Raw genomic sequence first — 16,855 nt, 5'->3', positions numbered from 1 at the left:
AGCTATAAATTTATTTCATAAATTAATAACAAAATTAACTACTTACCGTAATGTTTTTTTGAAGCTTACGCATTTTTTTAGTTGTTTAATATATGAATATAATTTTAACGCAGAATGAAATAATAAGTTTTTTTTTGAAGAATGAAATAATAACTTTTTAAAGTGTAATACCACACTTAGTAGGATCCCGCTACATTCGATTTTCTAAAAGTAACAATTATAAAATAATTGTATATATTTACAATTTTCATATTAACAATAAATTGAGACCAGTCGTAGCGCAGGGGCACAAAGTGTGACTGTAAACGCGACTGGACTAACAATTAACTTTATTTAAATTTATATGTTCATTTCTTCGCTCTGGTGTCGAGGCAAAGCGCAGCGTTGAGTTCCACCACTCAACACGCAATGCCTCTAGAATTCGGTGAAATTCTTAACATTAATAATGATAAGGTCGCCTTTGCATACTACCTCTGTGCGCAAAATATATTTATTGTTCTTTTTATCTGTTTTTTTTATATTGGTATTATTATTCCTCTTGTAAAATGTTTATTTCCTCTATGTATGAAATAAAGAGTTTTATCTATCTATTTATCTCCTCCTAACCTGCTGTGTGCGGGATACAGCGTAAAGCTGATTTGATTTATGTTAATAATAGAAATTATTGTGAACAAAAATTTTTTCAAATACATAATTTAGCTTATTTTTTAAATTGTTTGTTTTGAAAATATAGATTATATTTTGTGAATGTACTATTTCTATGTGTTAATTTTGATTATACATATATAAAAGTGATTCTGCACGGTACATCATATGACGTCTCTAATTCGGATGAAAAATGGAGAACAGAGTATTTTAAAACTAGATGCTCAGTGTCTATTTTGCTCGATGTGATAAAATATGAAGCTGCTGATTCATTACAACAATACTTCTCCAATCACCAATATCATAAACGAAACATACATAAATACATACACACAAAAATGTCGCAATGCGGCAAAAATCTATCGACAACTGTCTACACGCACAACATTAACCGTCCGCCTTCCTGCTAACCTCTTCCACCGAACGGAACGAAAAGCGACCATTCTTCATTCAACCACGGACTGTGGTGCGTGCGGAGCAGTAGTGTTAAGTAAATTATTAAGTTAACAAACCACATATAACAAAATGAGGGAAATCGTACACATTCAGGCCGGCCAATGCGGTAACCAGATCGGCGCTAAGGTAAATACTTTTAAATAGTTATTATACATTGTTAGTTTTTATTGAAACGATAGTTGGGGAATGCGGCCGGCATTTTGTGACGCCTCGTCGTCATGAAGAAAAAGTTGCTTGGCCGCGTAATGTTCTCTTAGGTTGTTAATTTGTGTTATTTAGTGGTATTTATTAGTTCTTTTTATGATTTTATTTCGATTTTTCAAATACTTGGTGGGTGTGGTCAAGTTAAGCCAGTATATTGCGCATGCCCTAAAATCTTTTGTCTTTTCCTTATTACATACATACATTTCAATTAAAAAGTTTACATTTAAAAAGTATTTTTTTGTTGTTATTATAAAAAAAAAAGACCTTGAATTAATCGGTCATTGTTTCCGAACATAGTCATTTTTACATGACTAAACTTACTAACGCAACTAGATTCCACGTGTTCTTTTGCTATTTGCCGGCCGCTTCTACGTACTGTACAATATATTCACTTCTAACGAACGTAAATCTGCTTAAGTTCTGTTTTATTTTTAATATATTTTTTTATATACGCTGTCATATAACAAACTAATGTAACAAAAAGATTGAAAAAGAAAAATCTTCAGCTTCACTCTGTATCTGTATCCCGCATATGCACGGTAGGCTATAATATAATGTTAAGACACTCCGTTCCCTACTTTGTTAGTGCCAGAGGGAAGAATTGAAAATATTATTAAATAATTATTCATTAAAATATCTTTCATGTATAAAATATATTTTAAAATTTCCTAAATAATATTTTTACCTGGCATCATATCTTGCAGCCGTTGCAGACAAAAAATATTAAAAAACCGTTATTAGGGCACGCATAGTTCAAACCCCACTCAAGGTTATCCGCGCCTGATAAAAACCGACCAATCAAACGCCTCTATTTGTAACGTTCGAAATTCAACTTAACTGAACGCTTACCGGACGCACCATATGGTGTTTTTTTTTTTTCGCTAACAAAACTTTACATAGGGAAAAGAATGAATAGCGTAGGCTCGTTGTAGAAGACAAAAGAAATGTCATGTTTTTTTTATGTTATTGCTAATAATAATACTGCTTTTATTGTATTTTATGTTTTATTTAATAAAACGCCTTTAGAAAAAGTCCGATTTAATATTATAGTGTTCCGTTCTGTTATTTATATTATGGCGTTCATATGGAGAACACACGAAAGAGGTATTATATTCTGAGATATGAACTGACATTATCACTACAACAAATAGAAAGTATAACAAATTATATATGACAACTACCTCCTAACTAACTTGCATGATATTAAAAATGCTTAAAAGCAAAAAAGCTAATTCGTCTTCATTTAATATACCTCACGATTGTATTAGTCTATCGATTAGACCATTACAGGGCGTTCGCCTCAAAGAAAAGTCTATTTATGATAATGGTAGCAAAAAATCGATAAACATAATTGGCTAGATAGGAAGGAAGAGCGCATGTCCAGGGTTCGACGACCGCGTCCATCTTCCGCGTAGCTAAAATAGAAGAGGGAATTATGATGAAACATATCACTCCTTAGCGTGTTTTAGATGTTTTAACTGACAGATGGTGTATTTCAGTCGAAAGAACTTTTTAAAGTTAAAACAATACTCGTTTTTCGAATACTAAAGATGACGTGGAATTACTTGTTAGTTATCATATTTATTATTTCTTTGCAATACTGAAATTTAATTTACTAAAATTATCTCTTGCAATTGCAAAAGGGGTAACGCGGTGATTTTTTTTTATTGTGGTATATCACAATTTAACAAAATAAAATAGATATTCAAAAATTAAAATAAATAGGCAATTAAAAAAATAAAAATCTATTTTCAAAAATATAACCTAGAACTATCTAGTTCTATTGATAATATGTTTGATTCACAAAATTCTAAGTATTGCAACGAGAGGTAGGTATGATGACCCATTTGTAAGGCCCGTGTTAAAAAACTGACGTTTCAATTTAAGAATCCATTGACTTAGTTAAAAATGTTTAATTTTTTTACGTTCACTCGGTATCTGTATAGGCAGTGAGAGCCTAACGCAGGCCAACTTTGTAGACTTGTCTTATGACTTTGTCTTCTTAGCAAAGCTAGAAAATCTAGCCCAGAACCGTCTCTTTAACACTAGGACGAAAAACCTATGCGTCACGGGGCGGCGGTCTAAACATTTATATGAATAAACAAAATATGTCCTCACCATTTATTATTGTATATTGTCATAACTTTAAATAATAAACAATATCTTGTGATAAGATACGCAATCTAACAACTCGAGCGTCTTTTGATAAATGTAAATAAATATGATTATACAAATTTAAAAAACCGAAAATACTTTCAGTTAGTTTCTTAATATGAAAAACTGTTTTAAACTGTTATCAAGGCGCAGCGGCCGACGGTTGCGGGTTCGATGTCCTCTCGGGGATACGATACGAAATATTTAATATTTGAATTTCATCACTCTCGTAACGAGGCGAAGCGTGGAGTTAAGTACCGCCTCTCAACACGCAATGCCTCATGAATTTGGCGTGAAGTGGAGAACAGAAGTGTTTTAATGAGGAACGACGTGTCTTAACACTAAATTACCTCTGCTGAACCTGCTATGTGCAATTTACAGTGTGAATATAAAAAAAATGACATTTTAAAATCAACAAAGACATAAGTCACTATAATATTAATCCATATTGATATAACATTCCACTTAAAGCACTTTGCTCATTCAGCGAATTGTACGTGATGATATAGGTGTTCCAGTTTGGCAACATTCCAGGAACGAAGCAGCTGATGATATCAGAATCTATATGAAACTCGTTTACTAATCTTTTCGTGGTCGTAAATTTTAAATTTCGTTTTAAAAAAGAATAAAATGAAAGGATTTAGTAAATATTAAGTTTGTGTTGTTAAGTGTTGCTTATACATTTTATATTTTGCAGCATAGAAAGAATTGGGACAGATAAATATACTTGTATACCAAATAAAAAAAAACTAAGTATAAATATATTATGTTATACATGTATCGTAACAACTTAAAAAGTATATTAAAATAACGAATTATACAAAATTGAATAAAAACAAATTTTCAAAGCTTGTCTTGTAACATTTGATTAATCAATAGTTTCATGAATCATTGTCTATGAGTGCCATAAAAAGGCGAATGATAGAATAAACTATTGAATACCAAATACGCGATGCTCGTTAACGTTTGCCTTTTTTGTTTTACGATTCAAGATTCGATGATATTATAAGTTTTACTGTTAATGATTGTATCAAACTATTGTTTATAATTACTAATTTTCAAATATCTCTTTCAATACCGTCCAAGAGCTAATAAACCATTAAATAAAATCCCAAAAATTAATTAAAAATTTTACAAATCCAGATCTAAATCTAATATACTTCTAAAATCAAAAATATACTTAATTGATAGCCCATCAATATTGGACACAACTTTTTACCAAATAACTACTTTAATATACATAACTATTCATCAATTTAATAAAAGATGACTTTCGAAAAACTACTGCCGTGTTGTTACAAGTTACAACTAACTCCATTTAAATTTTTGAGTCCATTCACTATTGTATGGGCGACGGTCTGCTTTCTATTTTTCAATTACCTTTTACCACGATAATGCTATTTATCTATGATCTCCTTCCCATAGCTAGTATTTACTAATGTTTTATCTCATGGAGTTTCTCTGCATTAAGGCAACATTATTCAATATTTTATAAAATATACATACAATGACGCCCACAACCAACATGATGATAGCTGTGTGGATAAGGACAGAACAAATTTGTTTTGCGTTCTCTCCTTTTATGGATTTTCGAAACTGAATATTTATGAACTAGTCCACATTGATCTAAAACTTGTATGTTAGTCGCAGTTTTATTTAGTTTTTCAAACTCACTATGTACTTAAGCACTCTTTTAGCAGTATAAAATTATCAAGAATATTTATATTTACTGCAAAGATCGATAATGGGGAGAAGTGGAGCGGCCTCGTAAATATTAAAATTCAACCGTGTAAGGAAGGTTTGTTTCGCTAAGTGTCGCCCGGCAACCAAACCGATGACTCATGCTGTCACTAAGTGGTACCAGTTGCGTTTTCTCCCCTTTATTGCAACTTTTATAACTAGTTATCTCACGCTCTAAATATAAACGTTTATATCTATAGATTACACATTAGTGGTAACTTAAACGACGTATTTGTTTGTTTTAGTTCTGGGAGATCATCTCTGACGAGCACGGCATCGACCCAACTGGCGCTTACCACGGTGACTCGGACTTGCAGCTAGAGCGCATCAATGTATACTACAATGAGGCCTCCGGTGGCAAGTACGTGCCCCGCGCCATCCTCGTCGACTTGGAGCCCGGCACTATGGACTCTGTCCGCTCGGGACCTTTTGGACAGATCTTCCGCCCCGACAACTTCGTGTTCGGACAGTCTGGTGCTGGTAACAACTGGGCCAAGGGACATTACACTGAGGGCGCCGAGCTCGTAGACTCAGTTTTAGACGTCGTACGTAAGGAAGCAGAGTCTTGTGACTGCCTCCAAGGTTTCCAACTCACACACTCCCTCGGTGGTGGTACCGGATCCGGTATGGGTACACTTCTTATTTCCAAAATCAGAGAAGAATACCCTGACAGAATTATGAACACATACTCAGTTGTACCCTCGCCTAAAGTGTCAGATACAGTAGTCGAACCTTACAATGCCACACTCTCAGTCCATCAGTTAGTAGAAAACACAGACGAAACCTATTGTATCGACAACGAGGCTCTCTATGACATCTGCTTCCGCACGCTCAAATTGTCCACACCAACATACGGCGATCTGAATCATCTAGTATCTCTCACCATGTCCGGAGTGACAACCTGCCTCAGGTTCCCTGGTCAGCTAAATGCGGATCTTCGCAAGCTGGCCGTCAACATGGTGCCCTTCCCGCGTCTTCACTTCTTCATGCCAGGCTTCGCTCCCCTCACGTCGCGAGGCAGCCAGCAGTACCGAGCGCTTACCGTGCCAGAGCTCACGCAACAGATGTTCGATGCCAAGAACATGATGGCGGCGTGCGATCCGCGCCACGGCCGCTACCTCACGGTTGCCGCCATCTTCCGTGGCCGCATGTCCATGAAGGAGGTCGACGAACAGATGCTCAACATCCAGAACAAGAACTCGTCCTACTTCGTAGAATGGATCCCCAACAACGTAAAGACCGCCGTGTGCGACATCCCGCCCCGTGGCCTCAAGATGGCCGCCACTTTCATCGGCAACTCTACCGCCATCCAGGAGCTGTTCAAACGCATCTCCGAGCAGTTCACTGCTATGTTCAGGCGCAAGGCTTTCTTGCATTGGTACACTGGCGAGGGCATGGACGAGATGGAGTTCACAGAAGCCGAGAGCAACATGAACGATCTGGTCTCAGAGTACCAGCAGTACCAGGAGGCGACCGCCGACGAGGACGCAGAGTTCGACGAGGAGCAGGAGCAGGAGATCGAGGAGAACTAAACAGCACACCCTCGCCCCGTCACACTCACCACCCCTTTCCCTGTCCCATTTGGGATATTCTCGTTTTCGCTTCAGTAGTTTTTTACAAGTTTCTAACAGTTCTGGTAGTTCCCAACATAGAGGACGTTCTGATGTCGCGCATAGTATTTACATTCCCAGTGTTATCGACGGAAGGGCGCTCTCTGGTATGTTTATTGGTATAAACAGTTGATCCCTTACGACGTGACCCCTTCATTGACCCACCACCCCCTGCGGTGCTGCGAATACACTGATGACACAAAAGAAGATCTTTTGTTTGATAAGGCTGAACTTGATTTTTTTAATACCTAAGTTTATTTTTAATCTTTGTAACCAGTGTGATTGAGTTTATGTTGGCTTTTTGGAAACTAAAAAGCTAATAACAATGTCGTACAATTTTTCGAAGTCGATCAAAGTTTTTAATTATTATATTCCAGCTGGTGAATAATAAACTACAATGATTTTACATGTTGTTTTATTCAATTTCCGGTAGATAATCTTAATAAGTATACTAGTTATAATTAATACTACTTGTATGCTGGAGTGTTATCATAGTACAATTACAAATACAAAACTCGAATAACAAAATTAATTTAATTATTTTTATCTAACTTTTTTTTTTCTCGACTACAATAATTAAAACCGACTTTCTATCTGCATACACTATGCATCGTAAAAAACGCATTAAATACTTGCAAATATAATGTAAAATTGAAAAATATAATAGGAACTTTATTTTTAAACTTTCTACAATCTTATACACACAATAAAGAATTTCTTTTTTAAATTAATCATATTTTTTTACAAGATTCATTAAAATCAGTTCAATTCTGGTCTAATCATGAAATTTCTGACTACGACGAAAGATATTAATTTGATTCTCGCTAGAAATATTTAAACATTGAGCATGTACTTATGTACTGCAAAAATTATTTGTAAGTCAAGAAAAGAGATCTGACGTTAGGGTTAGTATCTACCAAATTCTGACTTACTGTAAAATCTAAATAAAATAAGTAATACAAATTGTATTAACTATTAAAAATCGAATGGATTACTTTTTATAAGAGTAAAACTGCAGTTAATACAAAGTGTGAACAGTTAAAATGTATGGTTCATGCAAATTAATTAGGTATTTGCATGCACCGGACACGTCGGCATTTCCTCGGCGAATGGATAACACCAACGACTAACGGTTTCATTACTTTTTGCTATTTTATATTCTGATTATCATAATTAGTTGCATATTTATAAGAATACACATAATGAGATTATAAATTTAGTAGGTAAGTATATTAAAAAATCTTCAAGCTTAAGTAGAACGTAGAGAATGAAAGGTGAACCTAATTTAGGTTAGGCTTTTCAATAATATATAAAATAAGTATAGCATTACTGATATTGTGATAAATATTGTGTAACAGTCTACTACGTTAGGTACCTATTATTAAATAATTTAATATTCAAAAAAATACTGCTCTAGGATTACTATTTAGTGATTAGTCAAGGTGAAAAAAATGAAATGACTCAAGTATTTTTATTAATCATCTCAACTTACATCATAATATTATAATACCTTAGTATCTAATAATATAAATACCTAAGTACATAAGCAAATAATAATTACGAATATCTGAATACAATAACTAATTAAGTATATTATTGTTCGAAATTATCTTTCATACCGAATTGACATTCTTTGATGTGATCGGATACAATTTCAACAGTTTCATCCGTAATTCTGCCCGCATCTCTTAATATTTTTACTAACTCTGTCATTGTAAAAATCGATTTCACCTGGACGCCATTTGCTTTGAGCACGCTGGCGCCACCTTGTTCCCTGTCGAGAACTATGACAGCGTGCGTCACAGATAATAACTCGTTGCGCAGAGTATTAATAGTTTCGAGTAAGCTGCCGCCAGATGTCACTACGTCTTCAACAACTAAGCATTTTTGGTCAGGTTTGTAGACGCCTTCGAGAATTTTCTTAGTTGCATATTGCTTTGTTTCTTTTCTCTTCATGATCATGGGGGTGTTGGTGTTGACGGACATGACGGCGGTGAAAGGGAGCGCAGCGTAGGGCACCCCGCACAGGATGTCGTACTCTATTTCTGATGCTAACACTTGTAACTCCTTGGAGATTGCCATCTGAATTAAACATAAGTTGATATTTTAGACTTTTATAAGGCTTATTTATTAGAAGATAGCTATTAATCTAACGCCTTATTTATATATATTTTTAAGATGTGCACAAAATTAACGTCATGACGTTACGACGTGGATTCGAATCCTATGTAAAGAAATATTTAAACAAGTGTGTGTATTGTCTTGTCCTAGTTTAATAAAAATATATATATTTTTTATTTTAAACATCACATTAATCCAGACTACAGTAAATTGGCAGAAAGTATAGAATGTTAAGGGGAGACATATTTTAATTAATTTAATTGCAGTTGGGAATGAATGAAAATAAAAAAGAAGTGAATAACAAGACTTGTTACCTATTTATTTCTTTTTTTTAGTAGTTACTTAGAAATAATTTATTATTTGTTGATATATTATTACAATATATTAATTACAAGTCGTAGTCATTCTTAGTTATTTTTACTATTATCGTATATTATAGGTTGGTCTTTCATTTATATATTTTTTCTTGTATAAGGCAATATTCACCATAATTTTTGGATGTGACACGACGACCCTCAAGTCAAAGTATATGGGCGTACGACGTCCCACCTTCGCCTCGATATCGCCGAGACGCACCGCGCCCACATCGAACAACTGCACTGCTAGCTCCTGCAAATTACTCACCATCTGAAAGTAACATAAAATATTATATAATTACTTAATTTTTAAATAAACGGTGAACCCAACCTAATTTTGTAAATATTAATTAGCATCACGCTGTATCCCGCGCACAGCAGAGTAGAAAGAGGGAACCTAGTGTTAAGATACTCCGTTCCCCACTTTCTTCCGAATTTTGGAGGCATTGCGTGTTGAGTGGCAGAACTCAAGCCTTGACACCAGAGCGAACAAATGGAAATATAAACGTAAATAATTTTTCTCTTCCTCGAGTGGGGATCGAACCCACAACCGTCGCGTGACAGTCACACTTTTGTGCCGATGCACCACGACTGCCTCAACAACACATCTTCGAAAATAATTTTATTTCATTTTGTTTGCCTATTCACTCTTCCTAAGGATCAGTGTTGTAATAAAAACTAGTGTAGCGTACTGAGATTACTAGACCTTTTATAAAACCCTACCTAACTTAATTTAGATAGTAGATCTATTAGTTAAGCTACCATAGTATAATAAGACCCGGATTAGTTACTAAACTCTATTTCGTAATATACATATACCTCGTCAGACAGTGATATCTTTATTTTCTAGCATTACGATGTATTCAGTATACAGTAGGGCAAGCGCAGGAAACCTGGGAACCTATATAGTTATTAGTGTTAAGGCACTCCGCCCCCACACACTTATGTTCCCCACTTTCCGCCGAATTCTAGAGACATTGCGTGTTGAGGGGAACTCAACGCTACTACTATATATTAAATATATCATTTCCTCGAGAGGAAATCAAACCCATAACCTTATGTGCTTACAGTGGCATGCTTTTTCCAGTGCGCAACGACCGGCCTCGATTTTATGATTATTTTACCTAAACTTTTTATATAACACATTTCTGACGGTTTCTTTTAATAAGTTTTATAAAATATCAGAATATGTAAAATATCGGTTTTAGTATTTAACAGCTTATTATAATACAAAAACCATAATATAGGTAAATAAAAATAAACTCGTAAGCAATTTGCACAAATTTAATGGAGTTGTTTTCCCAATTTATGCTTCATTTAACTAAATATTTTAGCAAATATTTATATTAGTCGATATAACCCTAAAATATGAATAAAGCGACCATTTGAAAAGCATTCAGAGAAGAGGTCAGTTTGCAATATAACGTAATTGGTTATATCGACATCATTTTATTATCAGATGGCTTGAATAGTGCTGTAGCGACGTTAACCATCGTTATATTCCTATGATGATTATTTATACATTAGCCCTATAGTGACATCACTAGTGATCTAGTAAAGTTAGATATCATGTGATTATTATGATTATGTGGCAAAGGATTTTATAAAAAAATCTAAAAAGTATTTTTAGGTACACAAAGTTGTTCTGCTGTTCTTCTGTTTGGCTTTTTTATGAAATTACATTTTTTAATGCGAAATTTGAAAAATATTTAAATCTGCAAATAAATATATATAAGGTAGGTATTGAAATTTAATACCTACTAAAAATTGGACATGAAAGGATAGGACCGCGCCTCTTGGTAGACGCCCGAAGGCTCAAAATAATTACCTATACTTTAAGTTTTTTCTTCATGTTTCCCACTTTCTGCTGAATTCTGGAAGTATTAAATCAAGGAAATTTCATTTCCTAATTAATATTAAATAATTCATGTACTCGAGTGGGAATTCTAGTTCTAACCACCGAGGACGCAAAAGATCGTGCAAAGTGGAGTAGGTTGAGTAGGAAGGCAGAACCTGGTATAGCCGGGATTAATGCCAGGAAGAAGAAGACTCAAGTGGGATTGAACCCACAACCTGTCGCGTTTACAGTTTTACTCGTATAAATTTATACATTACTGTATTAATTTTTAATATAATTAAAATACCTATTTTATACAACATGTATGTAACATGTCACATATTACAATTATATTTAAATATAAATAAATATGTTATCAACTAAATAACGGTTCATTTAATTTTAAAAGGATGCATGTTCTCCAAATGTAATAAAAAATGGAATTTATGGACATAATTACGGTAAAGTGCAGAGGGCAGGTGATAACAGGATAGTATTTCAAGTTGTTCTGGATTTCAAAACAAATTCAACTCCTTATTTGTATCTGATGAAAAGAAGATTTTGTTTTTTAATTAAAATCTGTAATTTTGCGTGGAGTTAATATAGCAAACTCCGTTTTTTAATTCTATTAAGGATTTTGAAGAATTCCTCTGTTATTGCTGCTTGCCCTTTACTCCTAGCCGTTACAGTGCATCTACCTACAGTAGTTTAAACCCGTACAACCACGCATCGCCCAGTTTTGAAACTCAATGTCAAAAGGTCCCTACGCACTCTTGTTACCAGAGCGAGGAAGTGAAAAATAAAACATACTTAATGAAGAGGTCGATCACCTTACAAAGAAATATAAAGCTTTAAATTAACGCCAATTAAACAATAATTGACGTTTATACGTGTTACTGCAACTTGTAATACTTTGGATTTTAATATAAAAATAAACGCACGCGACATTTTGTAAACCCGATCGCGGGTCATTTAATACTCACTGTGGTTAGATATGTCATACTATTTGCTGTTGAAGACCACACTTTGGAAAGGATGTACTTTGCTTACTTATTTTAAATATATCTTCGTTATTATAAAATATTATCAGTTTTTTTGTTTTTATATTTTTTAGATTTCATTGTCGATGAAAATATTTGGAAATTTAATTTCACTAAATCTAAATAAGGTTCGCTACTAAAATGAAATTTGCGCAGACACGTCAGTCTTACTGTGAGAAACCAATATACAGTTTACATTTCAAATAAATCGATATACAGTTTACATTTCAAAAAGAAATATAACTCCAAATGGACCCCGAACCTAACACTACCGCCTAAGTACCTAACCACAAGGGCATCAATTATTTTTATATAAATATTTTATTGTTGACATTAACTTCTGTAATCAATTCATTAAAAAGCTGTAAAAGAGCGATATTGTTCATACGGAAACAAATATTTCAAAACATCGACCAGGGTAATCCTATCAATGCTACTAATATGTATAATTAATTAATTATATGATAGATTTATGAATGTCAGTTTGTCCGTGGTGGCGCAGCAGATATATTTTCATTTCTATAGAAGACTAGGGAACGGAGTGTCCTAACACTAGATTTCCTACTATATAGCCGCATATAGATACAACATGAAGCTAGAAAAAAGAAAAATCAAAAGGATAAGTATGTATTTATTAAAAAAATATCACTTAATTTCGGTGTGATCCTAACCGTCCCACAAGCTATCGCAATTTGGCTATCGGAGCAGAGAAATGAAAATATTCTTTTCCTTAAGTGAGAAATTGAGAATCAAACCCACGACCATTGCGTTTACAGTCAAACACTTTAACGTCCTACTAAGTCTAACTACATGTGATCATTCTCTTCAATAAATATTTAATGGTGTTAATAATTAAGTAACTATAATTATAATATTTCCTTCTTCTATTTACATAATAAGTATACCTACAAATAATTTTCGACCTTAACTCATTTTTTTAACCCAATTAACTTGAAATCCTTGACCACACCTTGTATTTATTACAAGTAACAACTGATCCAGTACTTCAATAACCGACAAGGCTGATGAGTTTTCAATTCTATTATGTTTCCTCATTACTATTTAAATTAACTCATCTCTTATAATGTTTATGGCACTGACACGTTTTTTAACTTTATAGTGGTTCTAAGCAAATAAGCCCACTAAGACAAAATTACTGTAAGTCTGTCGTGTTATTTTTTTAAAGTTTTTTTTACCATTACGCTGTGTAGAGTGGATTACATCGAAACGATTAACTTTTTTAGCTCCATGCTGATTAGAGTAAGGAGAGGGTTAAAACACTCTGTACCCACTTTCCGCCGAATTCGGGTGGATTGCGCGGCACTATAACGAAGAAATGAAAATATTAAAATATTTCATTTCGCACCTGCGCCACAACTTTTCTCTATCGAACGATTAACATGATGTAAGTAAGAAGCTATAGAAGAGTATTTTCAGTTCCAGTAGTTCCTGCAATTAGTGCGTTTAATTAATTTCTTCAATTTTTTTATATTTGTAGAACTTACATATCGTGGAGGATGGAGAGGCGAGTAAATATCACACTAAAATATATACTAATATTATGAAGAGTTTGTTTGGCTGAACGACCTAATCTCAAGAAAAATCCCGCAGCTAAAAGCTAGCTAGTATTGTATAATTTGTATAAATTATAAAATACTTCGGCTAGCTCGATGTTGCTGGCGTATACGTATTCTATTTCAATTTTATAATAATATTGATAAAAGTTGTTCTCCTAATTCTTTAATCTTTTGCTATAGGTCAACTGGATTTAGGTGATTTAGAGATAAAATGAAGTCCCACGACTGTATTATACCTATATAATATTTTTTGTCTATTTATATACCTATGCAAATTAACATACTCGTAGATTTGAATCTTAAATTGTTTGACGATGATTCTCACACAAAATTTTTTTAGGCGCTCTGGTGAGAAGAAACGTGCGGCGGCGTTGAGTTCCGCCTTACCTCACGATGTCTCAAATTTTGACAAAAGTTGGAGTTTAGGGTTTTGATACAAAGTTCTCTAAGTCTACCCCTACGTTTTCACGAGAAACAGCATTATTAAAGTTTTTTCTTAGTACTTTGAACATTCGAAAAAGTAATCTTATAAGTAATATTAACATATTGATCATATTTTAGTTCTTTTATGCAAATTATTGATGACGCAACATCACTTTTCCATCATCACGACGCAGTAGCGTGATTTAGTTATAGGCTTATAGCTCAGCGACAGTGATTCACATTTATCCCGGAAAACAGCACTCGTTCGATTTTGCCATTATTTTTTATTATTTTTCTTTAAAGCTAAATTATGCATTATATAAATTTAATTTAATTTTTAAATTGCATAACCATTTCAATTTTAACTGTAAGATACCCAAAAATTTCCACTTGTTTACTAGTATACAAGTGAAAGTTGTTTTTTTTTAAATACACAGGCCAATACACGATAATTTTTTTTAGCATTTGTAACTTTTTGTAATTGTATACTATCTAATATATTAATATTATACAATAAATACAAAATAATGTAAAAAACATTTTAAATAGTAACGTTTAAAAAAGGTTGTGTAATGTTATTTTAAATATTACGTTAGCAAGCAAATTAATTTTAAGTTAAAAAAATAATTTTAATTGAACATATTATTTTGTAGTAAAAAAAATACCATTATAAAATCTTACCTTTAAAATGTACAATTTCAAAAATCCACAGATCCAAAATGAAAGTCCCAAAAAAGTTATCAATCGAGATTTTTTACTAAAACACTACATTTGTATCACTTAGCCACTGTTTTCGAAAGGTACTTTTTAATGCCGATTATTATTTTCTTATTTTTTTTAAATTGCACAATTTTAATATTCTGGGCCTTGAGCGGTCTGGACGCGACGAGAACTATAAGTGAATTATAAACAACTTCGTTATACACTTTAATGATCTACCTATATCTGTGGTCGCCACGATTATTTATTATCTAGGATACTTCTCATCTCATATTTTTTTCATTATATATTGTTTCTATAGTTATTTTATATTAAATGAATAATATATTTTGTAGGAGCATTCTTTGGTAAGTATTGTGAAACATAACGAATTTTTAATAATGTTGTAGCAATTTTTGCTTCCAAAATAATAGTTATAAAATTATCAGTGTTTGCAAAGAAATAAATTGTATGAAAGAAAAAAATATCAAATTATATATGTATATATGACTTTTATGATAAGAAAGTTTTTTCACAAGTGCGGATCCGCCGATGAGAGCACGATAGTAATGCCCACAACCCTAATTGACTTAAAGCCTTTTGGTATTTGTATAGCTTCACTTCAGAAACGGAGGTCGTTTTGGTCGGAGTTTTTTAAATTTTACTAGTTTGAGAGCTCGAGCCTACCGCGTCTTTTTAACAACTATCACTTCCTTGGGCTTCAGGGGTGTCTCACTTCAGGGACAGAAATTGAATATCCTGCAACACTTTGCAAAGGAGGCATGGTCGTCCTACTACTCAATGATATAATTGGTCGATATAACAGTCTGCACTAGCTGTTGTCACCGACATTATAGAATATCATTATACATACTCTATATCCAAAAATCAATAAGTCTATTATACATATTACTGAGTGACTGACAGACAATGGTCAGACGAAACTACGAAACAGAAGAAAGAAGTTCAAATAAAGAACTTAGAAAGTTCCACGTAGCACGTAGGAAGGTTAAAGAGTGCAGGTGTAATTCTAACAGAGGATTTCTATTCATCTAAAGTTACCTAATTTTGGAGGTATTTTACTTTTATACCTTTTTAAGAATTATTTTAATAAACAAACAGACAACTACTGCTTTTATTATTTTTGTAGGTTTAATATATTTTGTGGATGGACAATTGTACATATCAATATGACCAATTTATTTATATGGTATTTAAATTAGTCTAATAGAAAGGAATTGTGTACACAGTACACACATATTGCGCAAGAAATATTTGAACCTACAATTGAACTTTTACGGCAACGCAAACGCGACAATTGTGGCTCCGTCGTCCGGCCTCAAGCGCAGATATCAAAATAAATCCAAATCCAAAATCTACCAAATTTATAATAAATGGACAACCAAAGTAACGTGCTGTAGCTAGTTGAATACGGTTTTCTTTATGAACGAAAAACAAGTAGGTATTTACAATAACCTCATGTGACCCGAACTTCAATCGATCAGCAGCTAAATTATTTATATCCACTATGTTTAGACGTTAGGTATCTGGCCCCTGCCTTTACTAGTTGCAGCTAGTTTTGTTTAGTTTAAGAGTTAAACAAAACAAAATATAACGATAATTTCTTTTAGAAAACAATAATTTTCAAACACGAACGTTTTTCTAGGTTCATGCTGTCTCCTGGTGGCAAAGTATATATTTGGGGCATTGTTTTGAGTGGAAAAACTCAACGCCACTTTATTTTACCAAAGAGGAGAAATTGAAGTAATGTATTCTCCCGAGTGGGAATCGAACTCGCAACCAGTCGCAGACGTTTTTTCTCTGCGCCGTGGCCTTTTCAATTCTCACACTGAAAGAGACATCAGATTTTTTAGAACTATATAAAAAATTAAACTTATCTACGAAGAAATATGAATTATGTTTTCCATTTTCCGCGTATTTAGAGACAATGTATAGATGCCAAGTCAAGGACATAAAACTATTAAATATTTCA

General features: G+C 33.4%; 2 protein-coding genes across 2 annotated transcripts; one reads left to right on the top strand and one right to left on the bottom strand.

The window, feature by feature from the left end:
- Nucleotides 1–1,066: 1,066 nt before the first annotated feature.
- LOC146533631 (tubulin beta-1 chain) lies at nt 1,067–7,215 on the top strand. The gene is made up of 2 exons (XM_085194406.1): nt 1,067–1,227; nt 5,445–7,215. Exons 1-2 carry the CDS (start codon nt 1,171–1,173, stop codon nt 6,729–6,731), a joined length of 1,344 nt encoding a protein of 447 aa, XP_085050532.1. The 5' UTR covers nt 1,067–1,170; the 3' UTR covers nt 6,732–7,215.
- Nucleotides 6,685–15,068, bottom strand: LOC146533630 (uridine 5'-monophosphate synthase-like). Its single transcript, XM_085194408.1, has 3 exons — nt 14,845–15,068; nt 9,417–9,557; nt 6,685–8,891 (listed from the first exon to the last, which is right to left on the bottom strand). Exons 2-3 carry the CDS (start codon nt 9,555–9,557, stop codon nt 8,403–8,405), a joined length of 630 nt encoding a protein of 209 aa, XP_085050534.1. The 5' UTR covers nt 14,845–15,068; the 3' UTR covers nt 6,685–8,402.
- Between the last annotated feature and the right edge of the window lie 1,787 nt (nt 15,069–16,855).

This window comes from Heliconius melpomene, chromosome 12 (assembly GCF_056956725.1).
Source record: "Heliconius melpomene rosina isolate 202511_hmr_F chromosome 12, ASM5695672v1, whole genome shotgun sequence".
Lineage (NCBI taxonomy): Eukaryota > Metazoa > Arthropoda > Insecta > Lepidoptera > Nymphalidae > Heliconius > Heliconius melpomene.
This window is presented reverse-complemented; position numbering and strand designations above follow the sequence as displayed.